Here is a 23,217-nt window from a genome sequence, read left to right on the forward strand (position 1 = left end):
AAACCGCTTTGTAGATCAAGCTAAAATTAGTGATTTCAGAGAAAAACTAGAAAGCACTTGTCATAATCCAAAGCAATGTGCTCAAAGGGAAATTTTATAAAGTATGGTAATCAATAATTTCAAAATTATTTACTGGAATGCAACTTAAATTTAGTTAAATACAATTAAATTACAGTGACAAGACGTAACACAAATTTGGAAGAGATCACAGCATTAGATGACGTTTGTGTTGTTGCCTGTTTGGGGTGGCGATTTGCTCATCATTCCGACAACCTAGAGTTCACCACGTGTTCAAATTTATAATTAAAAAGATTAACGAAAAACCCTTACATTTTGTACAACTTGTTGCCTGATGAAAGTGTTTGTGAAGCCAGTCAGTGTAAGGTCCTTATTTGCGCCAACCTTGCACTTGATGTAGCCGTACAGGTTGGCACCGTTCAGAGCCAATCCAATACAAACTAAAAGCTTAAAGCACAATAAAAATTAATATTTATTTTAGCTCAATTGAAATATTGCAACTTACAAGCCATCTGAACTTAAAGCCAAACAGGGCAATGATGAAGAGGAAGGCCCAGAGAACTGGGAAGACCACCAGGGCGATCCAGAAGACCCTGACCTCAGCAGGGTCAACACGTCCCTGCTCGGCGGCCTGCAAACAGGCGCCCATAAAATTTCTGGTTTTATTTGAAGAGTGGTAAAAAAAATTGAACCTTTCGAGACTCGAAGACCCAGTGGCTCTCGCCGTTGTCGTCTATGTGGTTCCACCAGCGGAGTCCGACCATCAAACGTCCGGTCACGTTTTTGACCGTCCAAAAGTCAAGAGAGAGAAGCAGTACAATGAAGACGAAGCTGGCGATGAAGCTGCTGCTGAACCATCCGCACAGCAGGTAGGTCACCAGGGCCGCGCCTCTGAACCCCAAGTGGAAAAAGGTCACGTACGGGTGCCTGCGTGGTGGTTTGAAATAAGTAAGCGATAAGGAAAAAAGCCCTTGTAAAGTCGATTCTTACTTGAATCTACCCTTGACAACGTCCTCATCGCCGAACTCGACCGTGTCGTCGTCCAGCAGGGGAACCTGTCGAACCACAGGAATATTAGGAGCTGCCATCGCATCGAAGCCTATTCAATTTAATCTAATTCATTGTTTACACCTACATACCGTGGCAGAGTCCATCGTCAGAGCCTGTGACGTCGCCTGTCGCCTTTTGCAGGCAAGCGTAAGTACGTAAACACAATTTTCGGACACGCCCCCTTATGACTATCATCATTGACGGCTGTGGGTAGGCAACCTGCGTGGCGCAGATGCTCGGCGGAAAAGTATCTATACTTTTCACAGGCACTTAATTTAACTGTCTGCATTGAATTCATTAATAATAAATAAAAAAAAATTTATATTACTTTTATTAATACTGTCAACTTTGATGTACCCTGAAGCAAAAATTATAAATTATGAAGATGTTCCTCACCAATAAAAAAAACCTTATAACTTTATCTTATGTGTGTTTTGACAAAATAAAATTAAAAGATATAATAAATATTAATATTAATTTTCTATTTGGGAAGTAGGCGTCATTTTTATGAATTCTTATTAGGATTTGTTATTTTTCTTTAATTCGGATGGGTTTTGATACTATTAAAAATGATATGAATTAGATTAAGATAATTTCATCACAAGTTTATTGCTTTCACATGTTCTAGCATAGGATAATCAATTCAATGATATCAAAATAGAATAAAATTTCTGCATAAAAATTCAATTAATGCATTTTTCCTGTTTTTGAATAAATTCCACAGCATCGCGTTTTGAATGGCAAGTGTACATATTATATTGACGTGCGTATCATGCAGAAACAGACTTAGGGCGTGAAATCATGCATGCATTTGTACCACAATTAAATATAATTAAATTAAATTAATAACCGTAGTTCTATAGATTCACTCAAACTGGATCTTTCTTGCTTCGGTTCACAGTCATACAAGAGTATTGGTAAAATTAATTTATATAGGTAAAAATAAATCAGATGGCCCTTTTTGTTTCACTTCTCAAATAGCAGTCGCTTGACCAGATCTGATTTATGCTCCAAAATAGTGTCCATGATCCATCGTTCGTATCTGCAATCAAAATCAGGGTTTAAAATAGAAAGGTTGAAATCAAAGTGGGATTCTAAACCTGGAAACCCTGGTGTAGACGCCAGGTGTGTTTTTTCGGCCGCATCCAATTCCAAAGCTTATTACACCAACTTGGTACCACTGTCCTGCATCCTCACACACCAATGGTCCTCCGCCATCACCCTAATAACCAATGTGGTGTAAAATTCAAGAGGAAATATGAATAATTAAATAATTTATTGCTGCTCAAATATTTTACACTATGCTTAATATTATTGTGGAGTTTTAGTAGTTGAATAAAATAAATTTATGCTTTTTATCAAGTATGAAATATTATTATATTAGTATGAAAATATTTACTTACATCACAAGCATCTTGTCCTTCTGCGCCCGCGCAGATGGCTGTGTCTGGCAGGGCATATGACGGCCCGAACTTATCCTTAAGAGCTCTTTCACACTGTGTGTGCTCCCATAGAGGCACTTGCACCTCCTTCAATTGAGATGAATGCTCAGCAGCTGAAAAAAAAATGTGATAAGAAATTATTATTATTAAAGCATTCCATTTTAATCACAAATAAATTATCTGGAATATACTTATTCAAAGTATATAAAATTATTTATATATTTATTTAAAATTTAAAATAAAATATTCGAAAATATTAAATAAACAAAGTTAAGAATAAAACCTTCATTTCTTCTTCCCCATCCAGTGATGACGCATCTTCGGAAGCCGGCCGAGTTGTCCTGGTCCCTTCTGGGAAGACACACAATGTCCACATTAGGTCTGTGTTGAGCCGGTGCGGTGAGTCTAATCAGCGCAATGTCGTGTGCCAGCGAGCGATTGTCAAAGCCAGGGTGCAGCACCACGGAGGCCACGTCGCGCTCCTGATGCGGCAGCGTCTCCTTCACACTGGCCACATCAAACTCCCCAAGACGCACTTTCAGCTTGCTCTCGCCTGAGCCGCCCACGCTGAAAGTATCATAAATGAAATAAATCATTATAAATAATTGTATTAAAAAAAAATCTATAAAAATAGCTATAAAAAAACTTACTAGTCATCGACACAGTGGGCCGCTGTCAACACCCAACTCTCATCTAAAAGGGATCCACCGCAAACATACAGATCATCCGGCTTTTCAAGTACGGCTACCTGAGCGTATAACATAAAAGTCAGTTACAAAATAATTTTTCGTTTGTAAATTAATTTTGAGATATAAGTAAAAATATACAAAAAAAAAATAAGAAAGCTGTATTTCATCTAAGCAATTTCTTAAAAAAAAAAAAAAATGAAAAGGCAAGATTAAGTCAAAATATTCCAGGAAACAAGACTTGCGTGCCACGGCCACTCGCCCTGTCTGGCCTGTCCAATTGCCGCTGTGTCGGCGCCTCGGTGGCCGCAGTTTGACGGCGAACTCTTGGCCGCCGTAGAACTAGGAGTCGCAAAAAAGCTGGTGAGCGGCTTCGAGTCTGGCGTAAAGAAACAGCACACACTCGAGTCCGCTAAGCCGCAGTAGCTGTACGGCTCCCCTCCTCTACAATAAAAAAAAAAACACATCAAAGATTAACCATTTTTATAATTTAAAAATGGAGATATTTAAAAAAAAAAATGTTTATAGTGGAAATATGATTCAAAGTTATTAAAACCGTTATTGCCGTTATATACAAAAAATTATACTTGTAATTAGTGTACTTCCAAAAATTGTTGATAAAATATCACTGCGTCTTTTCCAAAAGTTTTCAAAAGCTTGTCAGAACTTTTTCATGAATTCAATAAAATAAAATAATTTAGGAAAATAAAATATAAAAATAAAGATTGCAAAATAAAATTATACAAATAAAGCGAAATAAAATCAGGGCTATTACCCCATAACGCATTTCCAGTAGTCCATGCAATCGCAGTTCTGGTTTGGCCGGCTGGCTTCGTCCCTGTTTCGTTGGCCGCTGGCCGCGCCGAGAACAAGCAGCACTATCAGCAGCATGCTGAAAGCAAAAGTGACTGAAGATGAGCAGGCCGCTGAGATTATTTTGACGAAAGGAGGCAGCGGCGGGGAGGCCCAAGTGCAGGGTCAGCACGAGAGCAAAGGTCGCGAGTTGCTCTTTTGCACGGCGAGGAATTAGTTAGCAATTAGTGTGAGACGCGTGCGGCCTTGCCAACATATACACAGCCTCTAATTGTTTTCTTTTCTCCAAGAGTGAGAATTTAAAATAAAAGGAAAAAAGAACTTGACACGACACTCCGGCCGTGAACCTCCCAAACTTTGGTACCAAAAACTATAGCTGTTATTGTTGCAGTATTGCACCAACAGCAGCTTTTGTGTCACTTTTCCTTCGATTAGTTAATAAAATGAGCTATGATGGTTTTAATTTTACAGGAAAGTATAAAAAATATTGCAATTTTATTGTAATGCACCTCATGTTAATAAAAAAAATTATTTTATTTTAGGGTGTATTCAAGAAAATAATTAATTGCTTTATTTAAATTTTGGGGAATACAATAGCTTTAATTGGCTTCTATATGAATATTTTCACAAAGATAATTACAATTAAATTGTTTGCAATTGTTTGGAATTTTAAATTTGGAAATCCCAAGTGATGAAAATAAACATAATAGTATTTATAGTTATGATTCGCATGTATGACGCATCCTCCAAAAGAAGCCACTCGCGCAAAAAATTCCTTATTAGATATTTTACCTGAGAAGCTTCAAATTGGCAGGCACAGATGGGTTTGGCCGCCGACAGCGATTAAAGTAACAAGCAATCTTTTGCGTGACCTTGCCAGAAATGAAACAAAGAAAGGAAGATGGGATAAAAAGCAAGCGCAGCAATTCTAACTGACCACGCCGGATTCTTTTTATATCGCCTTTTATTATGCGCAGAAGTTTTAATATCGGTAGGTAATATAATATTGTCTTCAACTTGTTTCATTGCTATTGAGCAGTAATTTTTTTTTTACAATGCTCAAAAATAAAAATGGCATTAAAAGGAAATTTTATTTTAATGAGAATTATAACCAACCAATCATTGCACAAAATTTTGAGAAAACTAATTTCTTAATTATTCTTAGAAATATGAATAAGAAAACGGCATAGAGTTTTATATTATAAAGGTCGAAGTTAATGGGACGATCGTGTGAGAATTTCCACTGATGATGTGAATGGCACCTCTCGCGCCGCCTCTTTAAATTCCCAAGCTGTCGTCGCGAATCACTTAAGTGTGACGTAACTTCCCCAGGTACAACATGCTAATTAACTCCCAATTAAGTTTTACAACTTTTATCTGATAGTTGCTAAAAATGAACTCGGCTTGGGCGGCCGAAACGCGGATGTGCGCGCGGGCAGCGCAAAATCAGGCGTGACGACTTTTTGCAATTCTAAATGTCAGACGGATAAATCTCTCGCCGGCGCAGCTGAATTATATTCGGCGTGCTTCCCTGCCGTGCGAATTTCCCGTTTTTAGTTTGGTGGAGATTTGAACGACCGACAACGTACCATGACGTTTGGAGGATGGAAGGTCGCGGCTGTCGAAAAATGCGGTTGGGGACAAATCGGGAGAAAGAGGAATAATTTACGATAATTTATTCGCCAAGCAAGTCGTCCATCTCCATTTGTGAGCTCATGACATCTGTCCGAGAGACTCTCCCGAGAGTTGATCTCGCAACTCCGAGTGTTGGAATTTGCCATTGAAAACGAAAGCGTTCGCGGCTAAACGTGAGATCGGCGGAGGAAATTTGCATCGTTTACGTAATAAATCTAACCAATTGTAAATAATTCGATTATTAAACAATTTTTTAATTTTTTGTTGAACAAAATAAAATAAAACCATTCTAGAACAATTATTCATAGCTTTTCTTTATGACTCTAAATTATTTTGTGAAAAAATTGAATAAAATTGAAAAATCTCAATTTTTATAGCTGTTATTTTTATATTTTGTTCTGCCTTCATCAGACCGTGTGCCCCAAACTGGGTAGAGAGTATTTATTTTAGTATATTTAATCAATTACAATTAGTAAAATTTAACAAGAATGAGGCATTTTACTTTAAAATACATAGTGAAATACCTTCTTCAAAATATTTTTCTTATTTGAGACAAGATTTACAATAACTTAAATTAAAAAAAAATCATAATAATAAAAAAATTAGATCAAAATAATAAAAAACTCTTATTGAGAAATTTTACAAAAAAATGCAAAGAACCAGAAAAGAGCACCACCGAGAGCACTTTTCGCAGACAAGGACGGGTAGATTGTAAAATTGCACACGCATTCTGTTACAAGAGAGAGATAGTCGTCGTGACCGGCGCGTCACCCCCGCTCGATCGAACTGACTGCGAGAGTGAAATTCGCGCCAAGGCTGCGATCACTTGATGATCGGACGCATCTTCGTGTGGCCACCGAAAAAGGCAAAAAATAACAAAAACAACCGGCGTTAGAAAGATACACGCGAGAGAGAAAGAGATGCGTCGAAAAACGATGAGACAGACGTGTACCGAGTCGAGGCCGCGGGAGCCGCGAAGGTCGCCAGGTTGCTCACTCGAACGCACTTTTTGGACTCTTTCGAATTCTTTCCTTTGGAATTCTAATAATTCATCTTTCCGCGTAGACAATTCCAAACCAAGATAAAGCTGGTATACAAAAATTTAATTAATTTAAAATAGTAATTTTTCTCTTTTAATATTTTATAAATTTTTCACTAAAACACACTTGTTGTTAGGTAATTCTGTAACATATAAAAATTGCATCGTTGAATAAAATTGCAGGAGCCAAAATTCTTTGAAAGAGAACAGTCAAATTAATAAATTGCAAAGGATCGATCGTAAACGGCTTCGGCAATTTATTTACAGCTCAGGTGTTGCGCGATAGAAGAAGAAGTTTTCCTGCTGGGCTAAGGTCGGTTGTGACGCAACGACCTGCGGCGTTTGAGCGAACAAGCGAGCGAGCGAGAGCATTCAGAATAAATTCTTTAGGTACCTGAGCGCGCAATTAGAATATCATTATATGTGTTGATGGTACTTGTGCGATGCTCTAATCGTACCGTTTTGCAACATAGTCGCAGTTGAATGCGGCGATTTAAAGTTGCCGGCACTTGCAAGTGAAGTTTAATTTAATTTGGACATTTGAACTTTCACTAAAATTTTTTCCAATAACAATAATTTAAAAAAATATTCAAAACGGTCATTTATTTAAAATGAAGCTTTGAGTACATTGAGTTTTTTTTTAAGGAGAAAACATTGGACAGAACATGAACTTGTCAAATAAAAATATGCAAATTTTAGCTACAAAAAAGTTTAGAATATAAATAATTATCCAAGGATAGAATTTTTTTAACTATGCTGTATTATTATTTATAAATTTCATGGAAAAACTAGTCTTTGGAAAATATTCTATTTTTGCTTTCAAATATAAAATAAATAGTACAAATTCCTTACAAAGGAGTCATAGATCGAATACATTCTTACAAATTTAAATTTATTTTAACTTAAATATTCTTGTAAAATTTTCCAATTTAATATGAAGGTACATCACAATAGATCCAATTGTTCTTTTAACATTTAGTGCACCAGAGTGACCCCTGTTTGGAATGGATGCTCTTTCTCCCTGCGAGTGCAGCAGCTCTGGATCGTTCGATTTACCTTTCACCCGGCACCTGTGCTCCTCGCGGACAATACCGCACTTGGTATAGTGCGTCTGTGTCGTTCATCCCGGCGGTCACTTATTGGCCACTATACTTGCGATCGTGGCCCACTTTCGACGACCGTCGCGTTGTTCCCTTCGATCGGCCAATTTACGAGCGATAAAATGAAAAGCCTTGCTGGCGAATCACCTCAAAAAGTTGTTATTTTTTTTATTCATCTTTCGCTTTTACACAAAGTCGGTTTGGAATTTTGCGATGATGCGCACTCGGGCATTGCGTAAGCGGCAGGACGAGCAGCAAGAGAAAGTGCTGCGCTCTCCGGCTGCTCATTATATCATCATCAAATCGTCATTCCGCCGTTCGAATATATACAAGAGGAAGAGGTCGATTATTCAAAATTACAAACGAGCCATTGTTCTGCCCACGGACAATCGAATTGTCATCTTCCCGGTGATAAGTTTCTGTCAATTTTGAAGCTCAAAATGGATTTCTATTTTTTTATTTCATAAAAAATAAATTCTGGTAGAAGACATTAAGAGAAATTTTAAAAGAAATGCAATACTATCAGTCTTGAAAATACTCTTTTTATAGAATGACCAAATTTAAAAGCTAGCATAATCTTTAAAATTTGTTTAATAAAAAAATTGATCATAATTGCAATTGATTGAGCATTTAAAAGAATCCACTTTTATTTAGACTAGAATGCAAACATGAGATCAATTATTTTTGCAAGTCTAATTGTTGTAAAAAAATACGTGACTTCTTTTCTTTATTTGAATGTCCTTGGGTTGCTTGACTGTGGACTGTTCGAAAATGAAGAAGATTGATGGATGGATCTTTTAACTGATAGGCGCCGCGCCGAAAAGCTAATAAATCATCATGTTGTTAAAATACCTGAGTAATTGCATAAGTTGCAGTGGGAGGTTCGTACTTGCTAAATAATTTTGACTGGAAAGTTTGCGGTGTCTGACGAACAAAATCGGTGCAAATTTAGCTATTTAATTATAACATCAACATTATATTAAAAGATTTAATAGTCGCAGGAAATAAATTGTTTAATGTTTTCAATATATGATAAAGTTTTCAGTATGAAAAAAAAATAATTAAGCAGGAGCAGTATGAATAGAGGTTGTAGTAAAATTGGCTGTTAGATTTATTCAAACCATTAAAAAAGGACATATTTGTTACTGGAGATGCCAGCGAAAAATGATGATTTTTTAAATAAAGTTGAACCCAAAAGTAAAAATAAAAAAATTAATTGGGTGGTGCCTTCTATACCACCAATAAAGGGCACAGGCCGACAAGACTTTGTCTTGGCCTCACAAAATAAAAATAAAAAAATAAAATAAAAATTCAGTACACCAAGATCCAGAAACATCATATATCCAAATAGGCTACTATTTCTGAACAATTAAATTTTTTTAATTATTTATTTAGGACACAGTGAACGTTTTGCTAATTTCATATTCTAAATTTTATCGTTGATTAAAACTTTACGCAAGTCGATTTTCGCTGCAAATCTTAATGCAATAATGAACTGACCGGCATATCTTGTAAGTTTGTACATAGAGTAGACTGTTCGTTTTACCCATAAATTAAAACTCATGGTTTTTTCTATGCCTGGAAATAATTTCTGCAAACGCAACACAGTTGATGTGTTCAGTCTGCACTATTCTTTGATTTTTCTGTGCAGCAAAAAGCAATGAAAATATCTATGTGGACACTGTGCCCTGTGCCTGTAATGTAATTGGCAGTTCTGGTGCAGTCCCAAATTTTTATCAAAACGAAGATTAATTTTTTTCTAACAGATTAGACATAAAATCATTATTCATCCACGTTATTTTTATTCTCACTTTTCGCTTAGGAGTTTTATATAAAATCGTGCGAGATGAGCAGCGAAGTTTGAAAGTGTCCACTTCAGAAGTGCGAGATCGACCTTGTGCCAAAAATCGCGACACTTGAGATGTAAATGATGCAAATCGCTTTTTGGCTTGAACGCACGTGAACTGATAGAGCTGCAGCAGTTTTTTCCCTCCAATCACGCAGACTAAGAACTTTTGCAATCTTACATTTCGCTCAAATCTGCTGATTTGTATGAAAGATTTTTGATAAAAAAAATTAAAATTTGCTGCTTTTAAAAACTGATATCGACCATGTGAATCATACACAATTAATTTGTTGCTCTGTGAAATTGTTGCGTTTAAGTCCATAATTTTCTACCATCTACAATAAAACTGAATTTTTTAATAAATATTGAATGTAATTGCTTTCTTGTTGAATATTATGGTTTTCTGCCTCTGTTTGTTTCTCATTTAAAATTGCTAACGTTTGAATTGAGAGGAAAATGAAATAACTCTATTAACTTTGGTTACAAAAAGCGGTCTGATCGTATGGATAATTATCAAGAAAAGTGTACATACCTTTAGAGCTGTTGTTGGCCAAGTGAATAGCGACGGAGCGATTGTTCTTCTCGATCAGCTCGCGCGCCGTCAGGTTCAGGTGTGCGATTCGACCGGCGGCGCCGCTGCACGATAGACCAGTTCAGCGGAGGGGACTCGTGGCGCTTTCGTGTGGGTGCTGCAAATGCAAACCAGCTTTTATTTCATTTTCCATTCGCGAGTTGAACTGATAAGTTTTGGGAATTTACAAATAAAAAATATGCATAAATTGCATGAAAAGAACATAAAATGCATAAAATAGTGCAAAAACTAAAAATAAATAGTGGCATTTGAAAGTATCAGGCAGTCTAAATATATGCAAGCCTCAGCAAAAACCTTTTAAATGCTTGTTGTACTTTTGCAATTAATAATGTTTAAATTTTTGTAATTTCTAAACATTGTATTTTAATGGTAAAGATAGTAATTTTTTTTTATCAAAATCTCAATATAAGGGTAGCGATTGCCACTGTGATATATCAATAAATATGTATTATTTGCAACTATAACACACAAGGAAGTAAATTGTATAATTTGAAACAATTTTAATAAAATCGCAATTTTTTAGTTTTTAAAGGTAAATTTTAAAGAAAACAAAAATAATTTGAAGAAACTTTAATTATAGATTTAGAAATGAATCCTATTGATTCCTATTCAACCAATGCGGCGATTCTCTGTTAGTTATTTTTAAATTCTTATCCAATCCTACAATTAGTAAAATTATATCAACCCAGGAAATTTAAGGGAATTGTTTAATGCTTCAACTCTTTTAGATTTCATCAATTTGAATTGAATAAATTTTTTTTATGAAAATGTTGAATTATTCGCAACTGTAAGAAAACACAAAATTATAATGAATATTTTTTATTTTAAGCAAACTTTTCTTACAATCTCATGAGAAATAAAATAAGTAAATGTTTTGAAAATTTTGAGATTATTATTTTTTTTTCATTTCTTGTATCTAGATCTAATAAAGGCGTTATTTATTATTTGAAACACTATTTATTGTTTATAGTCTAAAAGCTAAAAAAAATTTCATTTAATGATTACAAGGCATTTGACGGATATTTCAATTAGACTCACTTTTGCATCCAAAGTTAAACCGACTCAAGCAGAATGCGGTGAAAAAATTATTTACTTAAAAAAGCTACACACCCAAAGAACAGTTTTGCAAAAGTAAGAGGTGTCGAACAAATAAAAAAAAGAAGGATATCATACACAAGAAAACGGAATCGCTTTCGGCGTCGCGGAGATAACTTCCGTACGGGACTTACTATAATTTGCCACAGCATTAAAATTGTCCGGTGCTCCATCGTCATCATGTAAAATGCACACGCACGTGCTCATGGGTGACTTGCTGAAAGCGGAAAACAAAAATTACAGACTAAATTTTTATGGCAAAATACATGATAGTCTTCTTCTACTAAGATAATAAGGAGTTCAATAAAAATGAATTATTTAATTAAAACGAAAAATTTGGATGATATTATAATTTTGAATTGCTATCATTAATTATTTTTTGTTTTTGTGAGAAAATGCAATATAAATTTTAATGTATATATTTAAATTCGTTTTATACAAAGAAAATGTTTATAAAAGATTTTATAAAAAAAACTGGACATATAGAAATACCGTAAATATAATTTTTCTCAATTTTTTAATATTTGAATTTATAATAAAATTTAAAAAAAGTTGTTTTATTGAATAGTGAAAACGCTTCAGTTTTAATTTTAAAACTTTTAACTCATCTCAGCCTCAGCGTAGTTCATACAAAAATAATGCTAGCAAAATAGTAACCAAGAGATTTCTCAATAATAGAGTATCAAATAAGCATAATTTAATTAAAATTTTTGTTTGGTTAATTACACAGCTAATAAATGGAAATAATTATTCTTCTTTGCACCAAAAACAGCAAAATTACAGCCGTACAGCTGCCCAGCCTGCTCGACCAATTTAGATTTAATAGCGCAAAAAGTAATAATTAGCGTGCATGCCATATATGAGGAGCCAATAATGTATTCACGTTCTGATTAATCCGTGTTAAATCTGAGCGAATGTGGAATGCGAGGAAGTGCAAGGGCGGAGTTTTCGCCCAGTTTCGCACAGGCCATTGAGCAAAAGGTGCATCCGCGTGCAAAAAATCTGGGTCGCCATTCATGCAAAAATAGTTTTAGTTTGAAGTTAAAAAATTCAACAGTTTGTTCACTTTTGAACTTCCGCGGTCGTCGAATGAAAAGTGCGTGTCCGATTGATTTTGCTTTCGAAGCTTGGACTGCAAATAGATTTTCACTTCGCTGAACAGAGACTCTAATGGTGCGTGCTTGAAAAAATCCTATAAGAACAGGTAATTCCCACAGCTTTTAACTGCAATTGAAAATATTTTTCCCATGTCTCTTAATAAATAAAATATTGATTGTAAAATTTACTTTTAATGTAATAAGCAACTTTAAATCAATTTCAATTAAAAAAATAATTCAAGTATGTTTGATTTTGTGGTAAATTAATTTACTTTTCCTTTAATTTTTTTATGCAATTTTACAATTAGACGGAGAGAATCAGTTGTCAAAGCATTTCCGCATTTCGTTTGTTGCCAAAAAAGCGTGTTGATTAAAAGCGGAAGTGAGGGAACTGTAAAAATGGGCGACGAGAGAAGTGCGTCTGTGTCTCTTAATTGCGAGCGGTTTCACTCGCAATGATCGCGCGTATAACGGGGTGCGCAATTAGGGGTTGGCAACCTTTTTGCTTTGGTGACTCCGGCGACAAAAGTGCATCTGTGTTGTGGTGTAATAGTCTCGCACTCGCTCGCGTTAGTGGAAAAGATAGCGGCCCGCACGCCTCGCTCAAGTGCCCGCCAATCGCGCCGCTTCTTCACCGGAGCGCCGAGAGAAAGACGAGGAGGAACCAAAGGACCACTCATTCACTCGACAGGACTCGCGGAGTGCGCACCACACACCATGCGACCCAACACCATAATCGCAGTCGTCCTCTGCACCCTATCACAGGTACGTCAAAAACTGCGAAAGCTCAAACTTTCAGGTCATCTAACTTAAATTTAATTCACCTTGGAGGCTTGGAGCTCAATTATATTTTGACAATTATTTAAACTGATTTAAACTAGAATATTTTTAATATTAAGAGACGTAGGAAGAGAAAAAGAAATAGAAATGAGAAGGGCTTGTAATTTTTAAAATGAACTTTTTCTAATTATACCAAGTAATATAGAGCTATTAATATTAATAAATTACTGTTGAATAATCATAATTTGATGCGATTCAGTTATCAAATTAAACTAAATTTAGTTGCTTAATGTCAGAAATATAAAAGGAGCAGTAAACTTTTTATCTACAAAACTTTATTAACCTAATGCAATTTTAAAATTAAATAATTTTAAAAGTTTTTGTTTTGTTATTTTTTATCTTCTAATAAATGTAAAACTTAATATGGATTTTAGCAGAGCACTTTATTTTATCATTTTAACTAACTATATTTGACTAGTAATGCAAGTTTTCAATGAAAAAATATTCTATAGATTTTATTTTCTTTCATTTTCGGAACATCGCGCCACCTGCTGCGTCGATTTACTTTGCAATTATATTACGAGTACTTCTTGCGGCATCGAAAATTGAACTCATACCAAGAATAAAATCCATTAGGACGTTCGAGTGTGCGGTCAATAAGCAGCAGCAGGCGGCGTTCACTCTTCGCTGATCGCTCGATGAGTAAAAAAAACTGAACAAATTTAGTAGCCATAATCAAGAGGATTTTGGCATGTAATTTCGTATTGAGGCGTTTTCATGCAAATTGTTAAATGTGCAGTTACTTTTCCTTCATTAGGCTCAATGAGACTAAACTGCTTGCAAGATTAAGTAGATTTTGAATTGCACTTTGAATTTGTGGCACCCAGCTCATTTTATATTAATTTAAAATCAATTAAATCATCGATATTTAATATTTCTTTTTAACATTTTTGTTCATGTTTCTTTTTTTAATAAGGAAAATTTTATAGAGAGTCTTCCGGATTAATATTTTTAAAATTTAATTAGCAGAAATAATCATCTGTTGTATTTCTTCATTAATATTTTATTTACGAAAATTTAGCAATATTTTTTCAACAAACTATTTATATTATTATACATAAGTCAAGTTCCTGCTGCCTTTACAGTTTACGGAAATTTAGCTCCATAAAAATATTAGCAGCAGATTTAAGCGTTTTTCAAAGCTCAGGTGCACTAAATTTAATTGTCAATTAAACGTAAATTGCTCGATCAAGTGCATGAAGAGATTCATAACTGGACGCAGGCCGTAAAAAATCTGCGTCTGAGATGAAGGGGGTTACTCACGCGTTGAAACGGGAGACGAGGCAAGCGTGAAGGAAGTACGTGTCTGCTTTGGTGCCTCTTCCTGATTTTAATTTATAATTTGCGAGAAGAATGGAAGCGTTATCTGTTTCTCATTGTACTAGACACGACGGTGGCCCAGATTTGCGCCAAATCGGCGGCCCAGCACTACTGTTAGGCAAATCGGAGCGTACGAATCGATTTACCAGCCGTTAAAAATTCAAAGAAATTAGACAACAATATTCGCATTCGTCGCGTGACCGCGGCTCAACGGACGACGGAACCGAAATCCATCCCAAAGAGAGCCACTGCTGCGTGTCGCGCCATGGGAACTTGACAGCAGATTTTTGTCCACAGTCCTGCGGCAATGATGCTCAACTGAGTGGAAAATCAAATTTGCCAATGCACACAAATTAGAAATTGATGGTTTATGAAACCGACACAAAAATTGTATGAGGCAAAAAAATATAACATTTATTAAAATGCAAATATAAAATAATTTAATAAAGGGAAAATTAAATTTTACAATTAAAAATTTGTGAAGGATAATTGGATAAAAAGTTTAATTTTATGAATTATTTAAATTATAAAAAACTAAATATTTCCATTATATTTAACAATTACATTAAAAAAATCTTTAATTGGTATTATTCTTACAAATTAAAATATGAGCAGGTTTTTTAATTCCAACAGTAAAGAGCGCTCTGCCAGAAAGAAAAAATATAACAGAGTATTCGAGTCCAGTGTTAAATTTATTTTTCAGTAAATTTGTATTTATTTTGCCAAGAGCTCACCGGCGTGAGTGCTTATTCAATGCTAATTAATTTAAGCATGACACAGCACCTGTTGATAAAGACATTTTAACTTTATTGTTCTTGAAAATAGGCACAAACATTCCGCCCACAAATCGTTCATTCCCACAATTATTTGCCTGCAAAGCTTTGCATTTTTTCCATTCTGTGTAAGTTTTTATCTTATCAAAAATTCTAAAAATTTGTGATCTGAATTCGAAATCTGCGTGAGAAGCGGAACATTCATGTTCACTAGAAATAAAAGCGCGTAACCAGAGAAAATAAGTATAAAAGAGGCAGTTGCATCTCTTTTAAAGGGTCCGTTAGTCGCTCTGCTGGAAGACAATAATATCGGCTTGCTTTTGTCGTCCGTTCGCGTTGAGTTACTTCATTCGGTAATTGCACGCGTTCAGTGAGCAACTCGCTCTCGCCGGCTGGCCGGCCATTCGCTGGACCCGCGACGACTAACTGGAAAAATTCAGACGAGTTCTTTATTTCTTCTTTACTTAACGGACAAGTCCTATGTCAAATAATTTAACCAGATGCCTCTTTTTTCGCTCAATTGCGATATTTTTGCACATAATAGCCTACTAAAAGGTCATCTTGAAGGTTTTTTAAACGTGATTTATTTAAAAATTGTAGAGGTAACTCAAAGAAACCGGGAAGCTATAAGCATGCATAAAGTTTCAAAGCGAGTTTTAATTTTAGACAAGGTCACATAATAAGTAATAAATTAACTCTTTACCCTGAAGATTTGAATCAAATTTGCTGGCTTTCAAAACTATTTAAAATACTTTAAGTGTAAAATTTCCTTTTTTCTTTATTGTTTGAATTTCCTTGAATTCTCAGCATGAAAATTAGGATAAATCATCATCACTATAGAGGCTCGTGCAATTTAGTCGATCAACTTTTTCTACGTCGCTCGGAACGTTCCAAAAATACATTTTCTGCACGAATCAAGTGATTTTATTTCGATTGGCACCTATTTCATTTCAAATCGACTAAAACCGACTTTGTCTTCAATTTCCTATTAAAGCGACTAAAACAGACTCTCTACATGGGCTCAATGTTGAGATATCTTCATATCTATCATCACCTAAATTATGGTTCTTATGGCTCAAATAGTTAAAATTTTAGCACGTTTACTGAGATAAAAAAAAATTGAAAATATCTATAAACAAGCAAGGGATTATGAAAAATTTTGATTAGATATTTTGTTTTAAATTCCAGACAAGTGAGCTTTTAAAAAAGTTGTAGGTACTGTATAAATTTTTTACTTGTTTTGTGAACTTATATGAATTAAATTTGTCAATATAAATTAATGACTCTATAGTCTATAAGTAACGCTGACGCTGGTTGTTATACATGGCAAAATTGGGACATTTTTTGTGACCAAGCAATAAATGAAAAGATATATTTTTTACCCTTTTTGCTCATTTTTCAAATTTCAATTTTTTTATGACTTGGAGTAGAATAAATAATAATAATTTAGTACAATAAGGGGATTACTTGGAACCAAAGCTAATTATTGCATTTCTTTTCTTCTATAAATATGCCTGAGATCAATGTGTAATACTAAATTGACAGAATTATGAAAATAATTCAATTAAAATTAATATTTTTAAACGCTGTTATACTGCTGCTTTATAAATTGTGTATTCTTTTTTATAATTAATGGCTCGTCCTGACAAACAAAGAAATGCAGTTGATGGGTCAAGAGCGACTGAAGTGGTCATATGTTTTATTTTATCTGTTGCAGGTCGTGCCATGGTCTGGTGCCCAAGACTACGACGGTAAGTAGAGCACCTGTTGCTTTTTAATTAATGACTTAAATTTTTCTGACTTTCAGAAATCTTGAATACTGAAATATGTACAATAAATTACATTTTTTTTCTTTCTTGATAGTATCTGAACTGCAGTGCAGTTTCGCGGCAAACGGCGGCAGTCGCGACTCAATTTCGGCAAAGCTGCGCAAGCCGGCGGGTTTCCGAGGGGCGCCGCTGTTCGCCGACGACAGGGCGGTTGACCCGGCCACTGACCCCTCGTGCCAAATCCGCCTAGACCCATCCGACCCGACCGACATGAGCTACAACATGCTGGTCACCGACTTCCATCGCTGCGGCGTCGTCAAAGTGAACGTGAGTTGTTTTTCTCTCAAAAATTATAAACTGATTCGCGCTGATTAGCATAAGAGTCGCACAATTACTCCGGGCGTTCGTCCGCGATCGAATCCACTTTTGAGTTGAAGATTTTGCATCGCACTCGGTGCTGCTAATTAGACTGTGCACGTGCTCGAGCGAGTTACTTTTTTCCGGCAAACTTGTTGCACCACCTCCTGCTATTATGTTGTGTTCTGCCGACAGCAAACTGCACACTTCGCGGAACACAAAGGCCTCACTTAAAATAGCGGATATTTAGATAAATTAATTGTAAAAAAATCAAGAATATTTGTTTGCCAACAAAAATTTCAACTATACATTCGGAGGATCTTGACTTGATTTAAATCAATTGCAGGGTGCGGTGCACGTGAGGCTGTGGTTCCCGCAGTTCCCGGGCGTCGTGATGCTCGCCGATCAGGAACTCATCCTCATGTGCAAGCCTCCGGAACCGATTGTGACGCAGCACAAAGCGGCCGGATTCGCCGGTAGTTTGTAAGTCAATGGGTCAAAGTTTCTTCATCCGGCTTTATTTAACTAACAAAAAATTGCACAGCTCGGGAGGCGCCCGCGTGTCTGGCGTGGTTGAGGAGAAACCGGGCACCCTTGAATATGAGGTTGCCCTGTACAAGGAGGCGCCGCCACGCAACAAGACGAACAACCAGCCACATTCCAAGGGAGAACTTCCGGTCGAACAGGCCGTCCAGATTGGCACCAAGCTGCAGCTTAGGGCCAGAATTAACGCGCAATCAGGTGCAGATAAATTTAAGATTCTATAAAATAAAATCTGGAATAACTTAATTATTATTATTTTATTTTATGAAAATGAATAAAGCAGGTAATTTACGCGGATCTTGTTAAATAAGTTGCTAAGTATAAACGATAAATATAAATTATTTATCAATTAATTTTAGTTTGGAAGTACGTCAAATTAATGGAGGTGACTGTTTCACCGGATCCAGACAACCCTCACGTTCCTGGACACGTTTATCTCGTCAAAGATGGGTGAGTAAAACCCTTTAATTTAATAAAAATGTTTTCAAGTTAACTTGCAAACATATTTTAAAAGATATTAATTGAATTTTAATGACTTAAGTAGAATAAATAATAATAATAAATAAATAATTTCATTTATGCTATAATTATTGAAACATTGAAATGGATAATTATGGAATATTAAAAAGAAGAACAAAACAACATATAATATAATAGCAGCAAAACATTATTATTATTATTGTTTATTCTTCATAAATCAAGTCAAATTAAGTAGGAAAAATTTTTGTGGTTAGCAAAACTTTGTTTTCATGTTATATTTTAAAATTAAATTTATTATTAGTTACAACAAAATGTTGAATTAAAGTTGAAATATTTGAGCAATAATTTTTTCAATGAAAATTTACCCCAGATGCAAATCAGATGCAAATGACTGCTTTAAAAGAAGTTCTTAGAAATGAAAACCAAGCGGGAATAAAATTTGAATATTTGATTTTTCAGATGCCGTAACCGCGATTTGGCGACCATAATTCCCCACCAACCAGCCAGGTACAAGGAGCGTCCGAACGAGGTTTTCCTCGACTTTGAGGCGTTTCTGCTAAGCACCCTCCAGGAGCGCTCCACCCTCTGGATCCACTCCGAGATCAAAGCGTGCGTCGTGCCCGAAGACTGCCAGCCGGTGAGCTTCTCCGTTATATGTTTGCTTTAATTAGCGGCGCAACCAGCCGTGCATGCGGATAGCGGGCAAAAAAGACGCAGCAGTGCATGCCTCTCCCGGGACGACAAGACAAAAGTTTCAATTTTCTGTCCCGCTGTCGGAGAGAAGAATCAAATGCATACTTTTGATGACTCTTTCACGCTCGGTGTACCCAAGAGATGATTTGTTTCGCTTGTTGCTCTTTCAAGAGTGACACACTCGGTTGCTCTGAACAAAGTCAAAACAGTTTTTTTCATCAAAAATAACTCTTGCAGGAATTCTGCCTGGACCTTTTCGAGCCGTCGGGTCACGGTCGTAGGCGGAGGGAAATCAGAGGAGGTCGTTCCTCCGCAGAAACAACCACCGTCCGAATGCAGAGAAGTCTGACCGGACCTGAAAATGTGAGCGCCGACCACCATTTCACCAATTTTGGCGAGAACATCGCTTACACAGTGCTCATGAAGGAAAATGGTAGATTTATTTAAATGATTAAAAAAAAGTTCAAAAGAAATAAATTCTGAAATTACAAACATTAATTATTGCAGAGTGCTATGAAGCAGCCAAGAACAGGGAAGAAGTGTGCGGCGCCTTTTTGGGGGTGGCCACCCTGCTGGGCGGGTTGCTGGTGATTGCGGTGCTGATGGCGTGCTACTTGACCTCGAGGCTCCACGCAGTGTCCAAGGCGAGACACACGCCCTCCTTTGAAGAACTCGTCCGGCAACACAAACTCAAGTACCAGGGACCAGAAGGCCTCGAACGGCAGTACCACTGACGCGCCCCGACCGCGACCGCAGGGGTGGGGGAGGGTGGCGGTCCAAAACAACCCCTGCGAGCCGCCCACGACTGCCTGTCAACCCCTTTGTACATAGGACATTCTCATTCCGGTGACGGCGCTCTGTACAGTAATTTATTGAATCTCGCAGACCATTAAAGATAATTTTAGTTTGTATAAATTTCTTGTTTAACTTATCAGAAACAAACTGTTTGATTTAGAGTTTGGATTTATTTTGCCAACAAGGTCCCCAAACGTCTGACAAAAAGACTTAAACATCTCATTAATTTTGGATTAAAACGGGCTAATATTGACTAAAATTTGCCCAAACTGACATCGACGGTTACATTTCCAAATAATATCAATCTTGGGGGCTTGTTTAAGGCTCTCAAACTGCAAATTTGAGATTGGTAGAAAAATTTGACAATTAGCTGGCCTACGTTAAGTGCATTTATAAATTGTGCTGACAAGACATTGGCCAAAGTTGGCATTTTGGAAGGACACTTGGCATTACATGCTCAAAATTCAATCAATATCCATCATTTGACGCGCTTTCTATTGACCAGCTTACAGAGAAATACATTGTACCAACTCAAATTTGAGAGTTCAAAGGCTTTTAAACCACACAAATGTACATAAAAGAGCAAAACAAGTTCATTAATAAACAGCTTGGAAACAAGTGCTATGGCACTAGATGATCACATTTTGGTTTGATTGAACGCAGACAAATAACTAAAACAGGAGTGTGTGGAGATCAGTTGTTGCTCAGGTCCATGGTGGATGTTGACAATCTCGATCCGCTCCCTATGCCTCTCCGTTCAGCAGCTGACTCTTCTTAAGCGCCTCATACGCTGCAATCTCCTTCAACTCCTTCTTCTGGTTGCGAGACTCAAACTCCAGCCTAATCAAAAATAGTATGATTTTGATGTACTGAAATTTAAATTAATGCCAAATTTTAACCTGTGCTGGATAATTCTTTCGACGATCTTCTCCGTTGTCATCTTGTTGTTTGAATCCAGCAGCTTGAAGCAGCCGCGTTTCTTTGGCTCGCCATAGGCGTCCTCATTGGTGACGCTATCTGGCTGAATAGGAGTCTGACCGTGGCACACAATATCAACTTTAAAATGGTCCATTAGATCAGCTGTCACCACGTATGGTGCTCCTATCACCACTTCCGAGACATACTGGAAAAAGCATAAAAATAAATTTTTCTAAAAAAAAAAAATGCTTGAAACAGCGTTCCAGAACAGAAATATTTTAATCATTTTGTTTTTCAAAATACGTTTAAACTAATTTAATGTTATTCCTCTATGTGAAATTTTAACATAAAAATTGACGTCACGATATTTTAAAAATAAACAAATGTCTTCATAAATAACGGGATTTTGTGTTCATTTAATTTAATTAGTTACTTACTTTGCAGGCAAGTACGCTGAGCACTCTTTCATGGAGATTCATAATCGGGTAGTTTTTGCCCTTGTAGCTGTTGACCACAGGGTCAGTGTGCAGCCCCACGATGAGGAAATCACCCTGCGCCCTGGCCTGTTCCAGAAAGTCCAAATGGCCCACGTGGAAGAGATCGAAGGCACCGGCCACGTACACAATCCGATCTCCCGGCTGCAAATAAAAGTTTTTAACCCCAATTAAAAATCTACCACAAGTTTTTACCTTTGGCTCTGTGCCCTCGCTGAACTGGATGATTTTCTGGGTAGTGGGGAGGAATTGCGAGCAGCCAGTCCAAGGACTTCGTGCAGCTGGGTCTAGTCCCATGGTGCTGGAGCCCTCCTTGCCCACTTCATACTCACGCTGACCCTGGTAGAAGTGTTGCCGTGTCAGCAGCAGCATCCGACCAACAAGGTCAGTGGTCGACACACCGGCCGTCCGCCGAACCTCCTTGTACCTGAGTGAAAAAAAATATGGCTTAAGTGTTAATAAAAGAGAGGACAAACCTAAATGCTTTTAATTATAGAACAGATTTTATGCTTGTTAATTTTGCAAATTTCTGGTAATATTTTCACTAATTAATACAAAACGATTCATTTGTGCGAAAAAAAAATCTATTTTTATCTCACAAGTTTTTAACTCAAAATTTAAGCCAACTTTGAAATTAATCACCTTCCAGCAGCCTTGACCAGGTGGTAGGTGTCGACGCCGTCAGCGGTCATGGTGATGTCGTCGCCGTGAACGCAGAAGTCGCAGTCGTACTTGTCGAGGGTGTCGAGGGTGGTGACGTAGGGCGCGCCCTCGACCACCTCGTCCACCCACTTGATGGCGCGCACCATCTTGTAGCGCTCCTGCTCGGTGTACACTGGTGGCCCCTTGTGCTTGGTGATCTCCTCGTCGGTGTGCACGCCAACCACCAACTTGGTGCCCAACGCCTTCGCCTGCCGCAGCGAGTTTGCATGTCCAAAGTGCACCATGTCGTAGCTGCAAGAAATAAATCATTAAATCAATCTCACCGTCCTTAGAACACATTTACTTTGTATGTTAATTATTTCCCGCCAGAAAAAAAGTGATTTTTTTTATTAGTATAATGTAAAAAAAATTTATTTTTATTTTTACATAAATTCTATTCTTTGTCCTAAAATTTTTATCGGCGAGTGATTATCCACAGATTTGTTTTCACTGACAAGTTTCTTAAAATTTGCAGATAAAAAAACCAATCTTTATTTTCGCGCGGGTGATAGATAAATAGATTAAAGAATTCCGCGAGTGGCGCGATCGCATTGCAAAGTCCTTCGTCACCGACTTGGCAGGCACAACAATGCAAAATCTAGCCTTTGACTTGATGATGGAGACAATGTGAAAAATGTAAATTACTGTGTTTTTAATCAATTCGGGTCAGCTCATTATAATCGAAGTTATAACAAAGAATTTATTCAAAATTTAAAACTTTACAATAAAATAGAGCATTTTTTATGAATTTTAAACTGCAATTATCATTATTTTAATAAAACGTTTTAAGCTTAATAGAAGTCTAGAAAATGAAGTTCATAATTATGTGTATGTGTATGTATGCGTGTGCGATTGCAAATCAAAACACAGAGCGGAGGTCAGCGGACACAACGAATTGACCCTGTAGGGGTCGAAGGCCTTTCGGTCCTCTGGAAACCGGAGGCAAACTCACCACCCATCGCACCAAACTCTCACTGGCTTCCGCTTCTCGTCCATTGCTGAGCTGCCGTCTTCCGTCTGAGATTTCCCGCAAAAGAACTGACTAAAACTAAAATTCGCGTGTACGCCTCTGTCCGGCAGTCGCCGATTCCGGTCACGCCCACTGAAGTCGGATGACAGC

General features: G+C 36.8%; 4 protein-coding genes across 7 annotated transcripts; 1 reads left to right on the top strand and 3 right to left on the bottom strand.

Annotated features, from left to right (window-relative positions):
* Positions 1 to 102: 102 nt before the first annotated feature.
* Positions 103 to 1,248, bottom strand: LOC132197464 (uncharacterized Golgi apparatus membrane protein-like protein CG5021). Of its 4 annotated transcripts, none has more exons than XM_059620767.1 (6): positions 1,158 to 1,248; positions 1,009 to 1,073; positions 711 to 945; positions 524 to 637; positions 331 to 465; positions 103 to 273 (listed from the first exon to the last, which is right to left on the bottom strand). In XM_059620767.1, exons 1-6 carry the CDS (start codon positions 1,170 to 1,172, stop codon positions 214 to 216), a joined length of 624 nt encoding a protein of 207 aa, XP_059476750.1. In that variant the 5' UTR covers positions 1,173 to 1,248; the 3' UTR covers positions 103 to 213. The 4 variants fall into 4 exon arrangements, with proteins under 4 accessions (XP_059476750.1, XP_059476749.1, XP_059476748.1 ...); XM_059620766.1 differs by having other exon boundaries at positions 524 to 649; XM_059620765.1 differs by lacking the exon at positions 1,158 to 1,248 and having other exon boundaries at positions 1,009 to 1,148.
* Positions 1,249 to 1,654: 406 nt separating this feature from the next.
* LOC132196874 (phenoloxidase-activating factor 2-like) lies at positions 1,655 to 5,616 on the bottom strand. Its single transcript, XM_059619808.1, has 9 exons — positions 5,599 to 5,616; positions 4,802 to 4,881; positions 3,972 to 4,088; positions 3,442 to 3,640; positions 3,161 to 3,258; positions 2,794 to 3,077; positions 2,472 to 2,623; positions 2,169 to 2,290; positions 1,655 to 2,110 (listed from the first exon to the last, which is right to left on the bottom strand). Exons 1-9 carry the CDS (start codon positions 5,599 to 5,601, stop codon positions 2,035 to 2,037), a joined length of 1,131 nt encoding a protein of 376 aa, XP_059475791.1. The 5' UTR covers positions 5,602 to 5,616; the 3' UTR covers positions 1,655 to 2,034.
* A 7,486-nt stretch (positions 5,617 to 13,102) lies between these two features.
* On the top strand, positions 13,103 to 21,091 carry LOC132197907 (uncharacterized). The gene is made up of 9 exons (XM_059621509.1): positions 13,103 to 13,178; positions 17,064 to 17,097; positions 17,210 to 17,442; positions 17,819 to 17,955; positions 18,017 to 18,213; positions 18,375 to 18,465; positions 18,955 to 19,132; positions 19,426 to 19,621; positions 19,696 to 21,091. The coding sequence occupies exons 1-9, from the start codon at positions 13,131 to 13,133 to the stop codon at positions 19,920 to 19,922; spliced, it is 1,341 nt and encodes a 446-aa protein (XP_059477492.1). The 5' UTR covers positions 13,103 to 13,130; the 3' UTR covers positions 19,923 to 21,091.
* On the bottom strand, positions 20,120 to 23,209 carry LOC132197909 (ethanolamine-phosphate cytidylyltransferase). Its single transcript, XM_059621513.1, has 6 exons — positions 23,050 to 23,209; positions 22,038 to 22,349; positions 21,591 to 21,822; positions 21,339 to 21,539; positions 20,883 to 21,106; positions 20,120 to 20,823 (listed from the first exon to the last, which is right to left on the bottom strand). The coding sequence occupies exons 1-6, from the start codon at positions 23,091 to 23,093 to the stop codon at positions 20,727 to 20,729; spliced, it is 1,110 nt and encodes a 369-aa protein (XP_059477496.1). The 5' UTR covers positions 23,094 to 23,209; the 3' UTR covers positions 20,120 to 20,726.
* Between the last annotated feature and the right edge of the window lie 8 nt (positions 23,210 to 23,217).

The sequence above is a fragment of the Neocloeon triangulifer genome, unplaced genomic scaffold (assembly GCF_031216515.1).
Source record: "Neocloeon triangulifer isolate White Clay Creek 2 clone unplaced genomic scaffold, ASM3121651v1 ptg000012l, whole genome shotgun sequence".
In the NCBI taxonomy this organism is placed as follows: Eukaryota; Metazoa; Arthropoda; class Insecta; order Ephemeroptera; family Baetidae; genus Neocloeon; species Neocloeon triangulifer.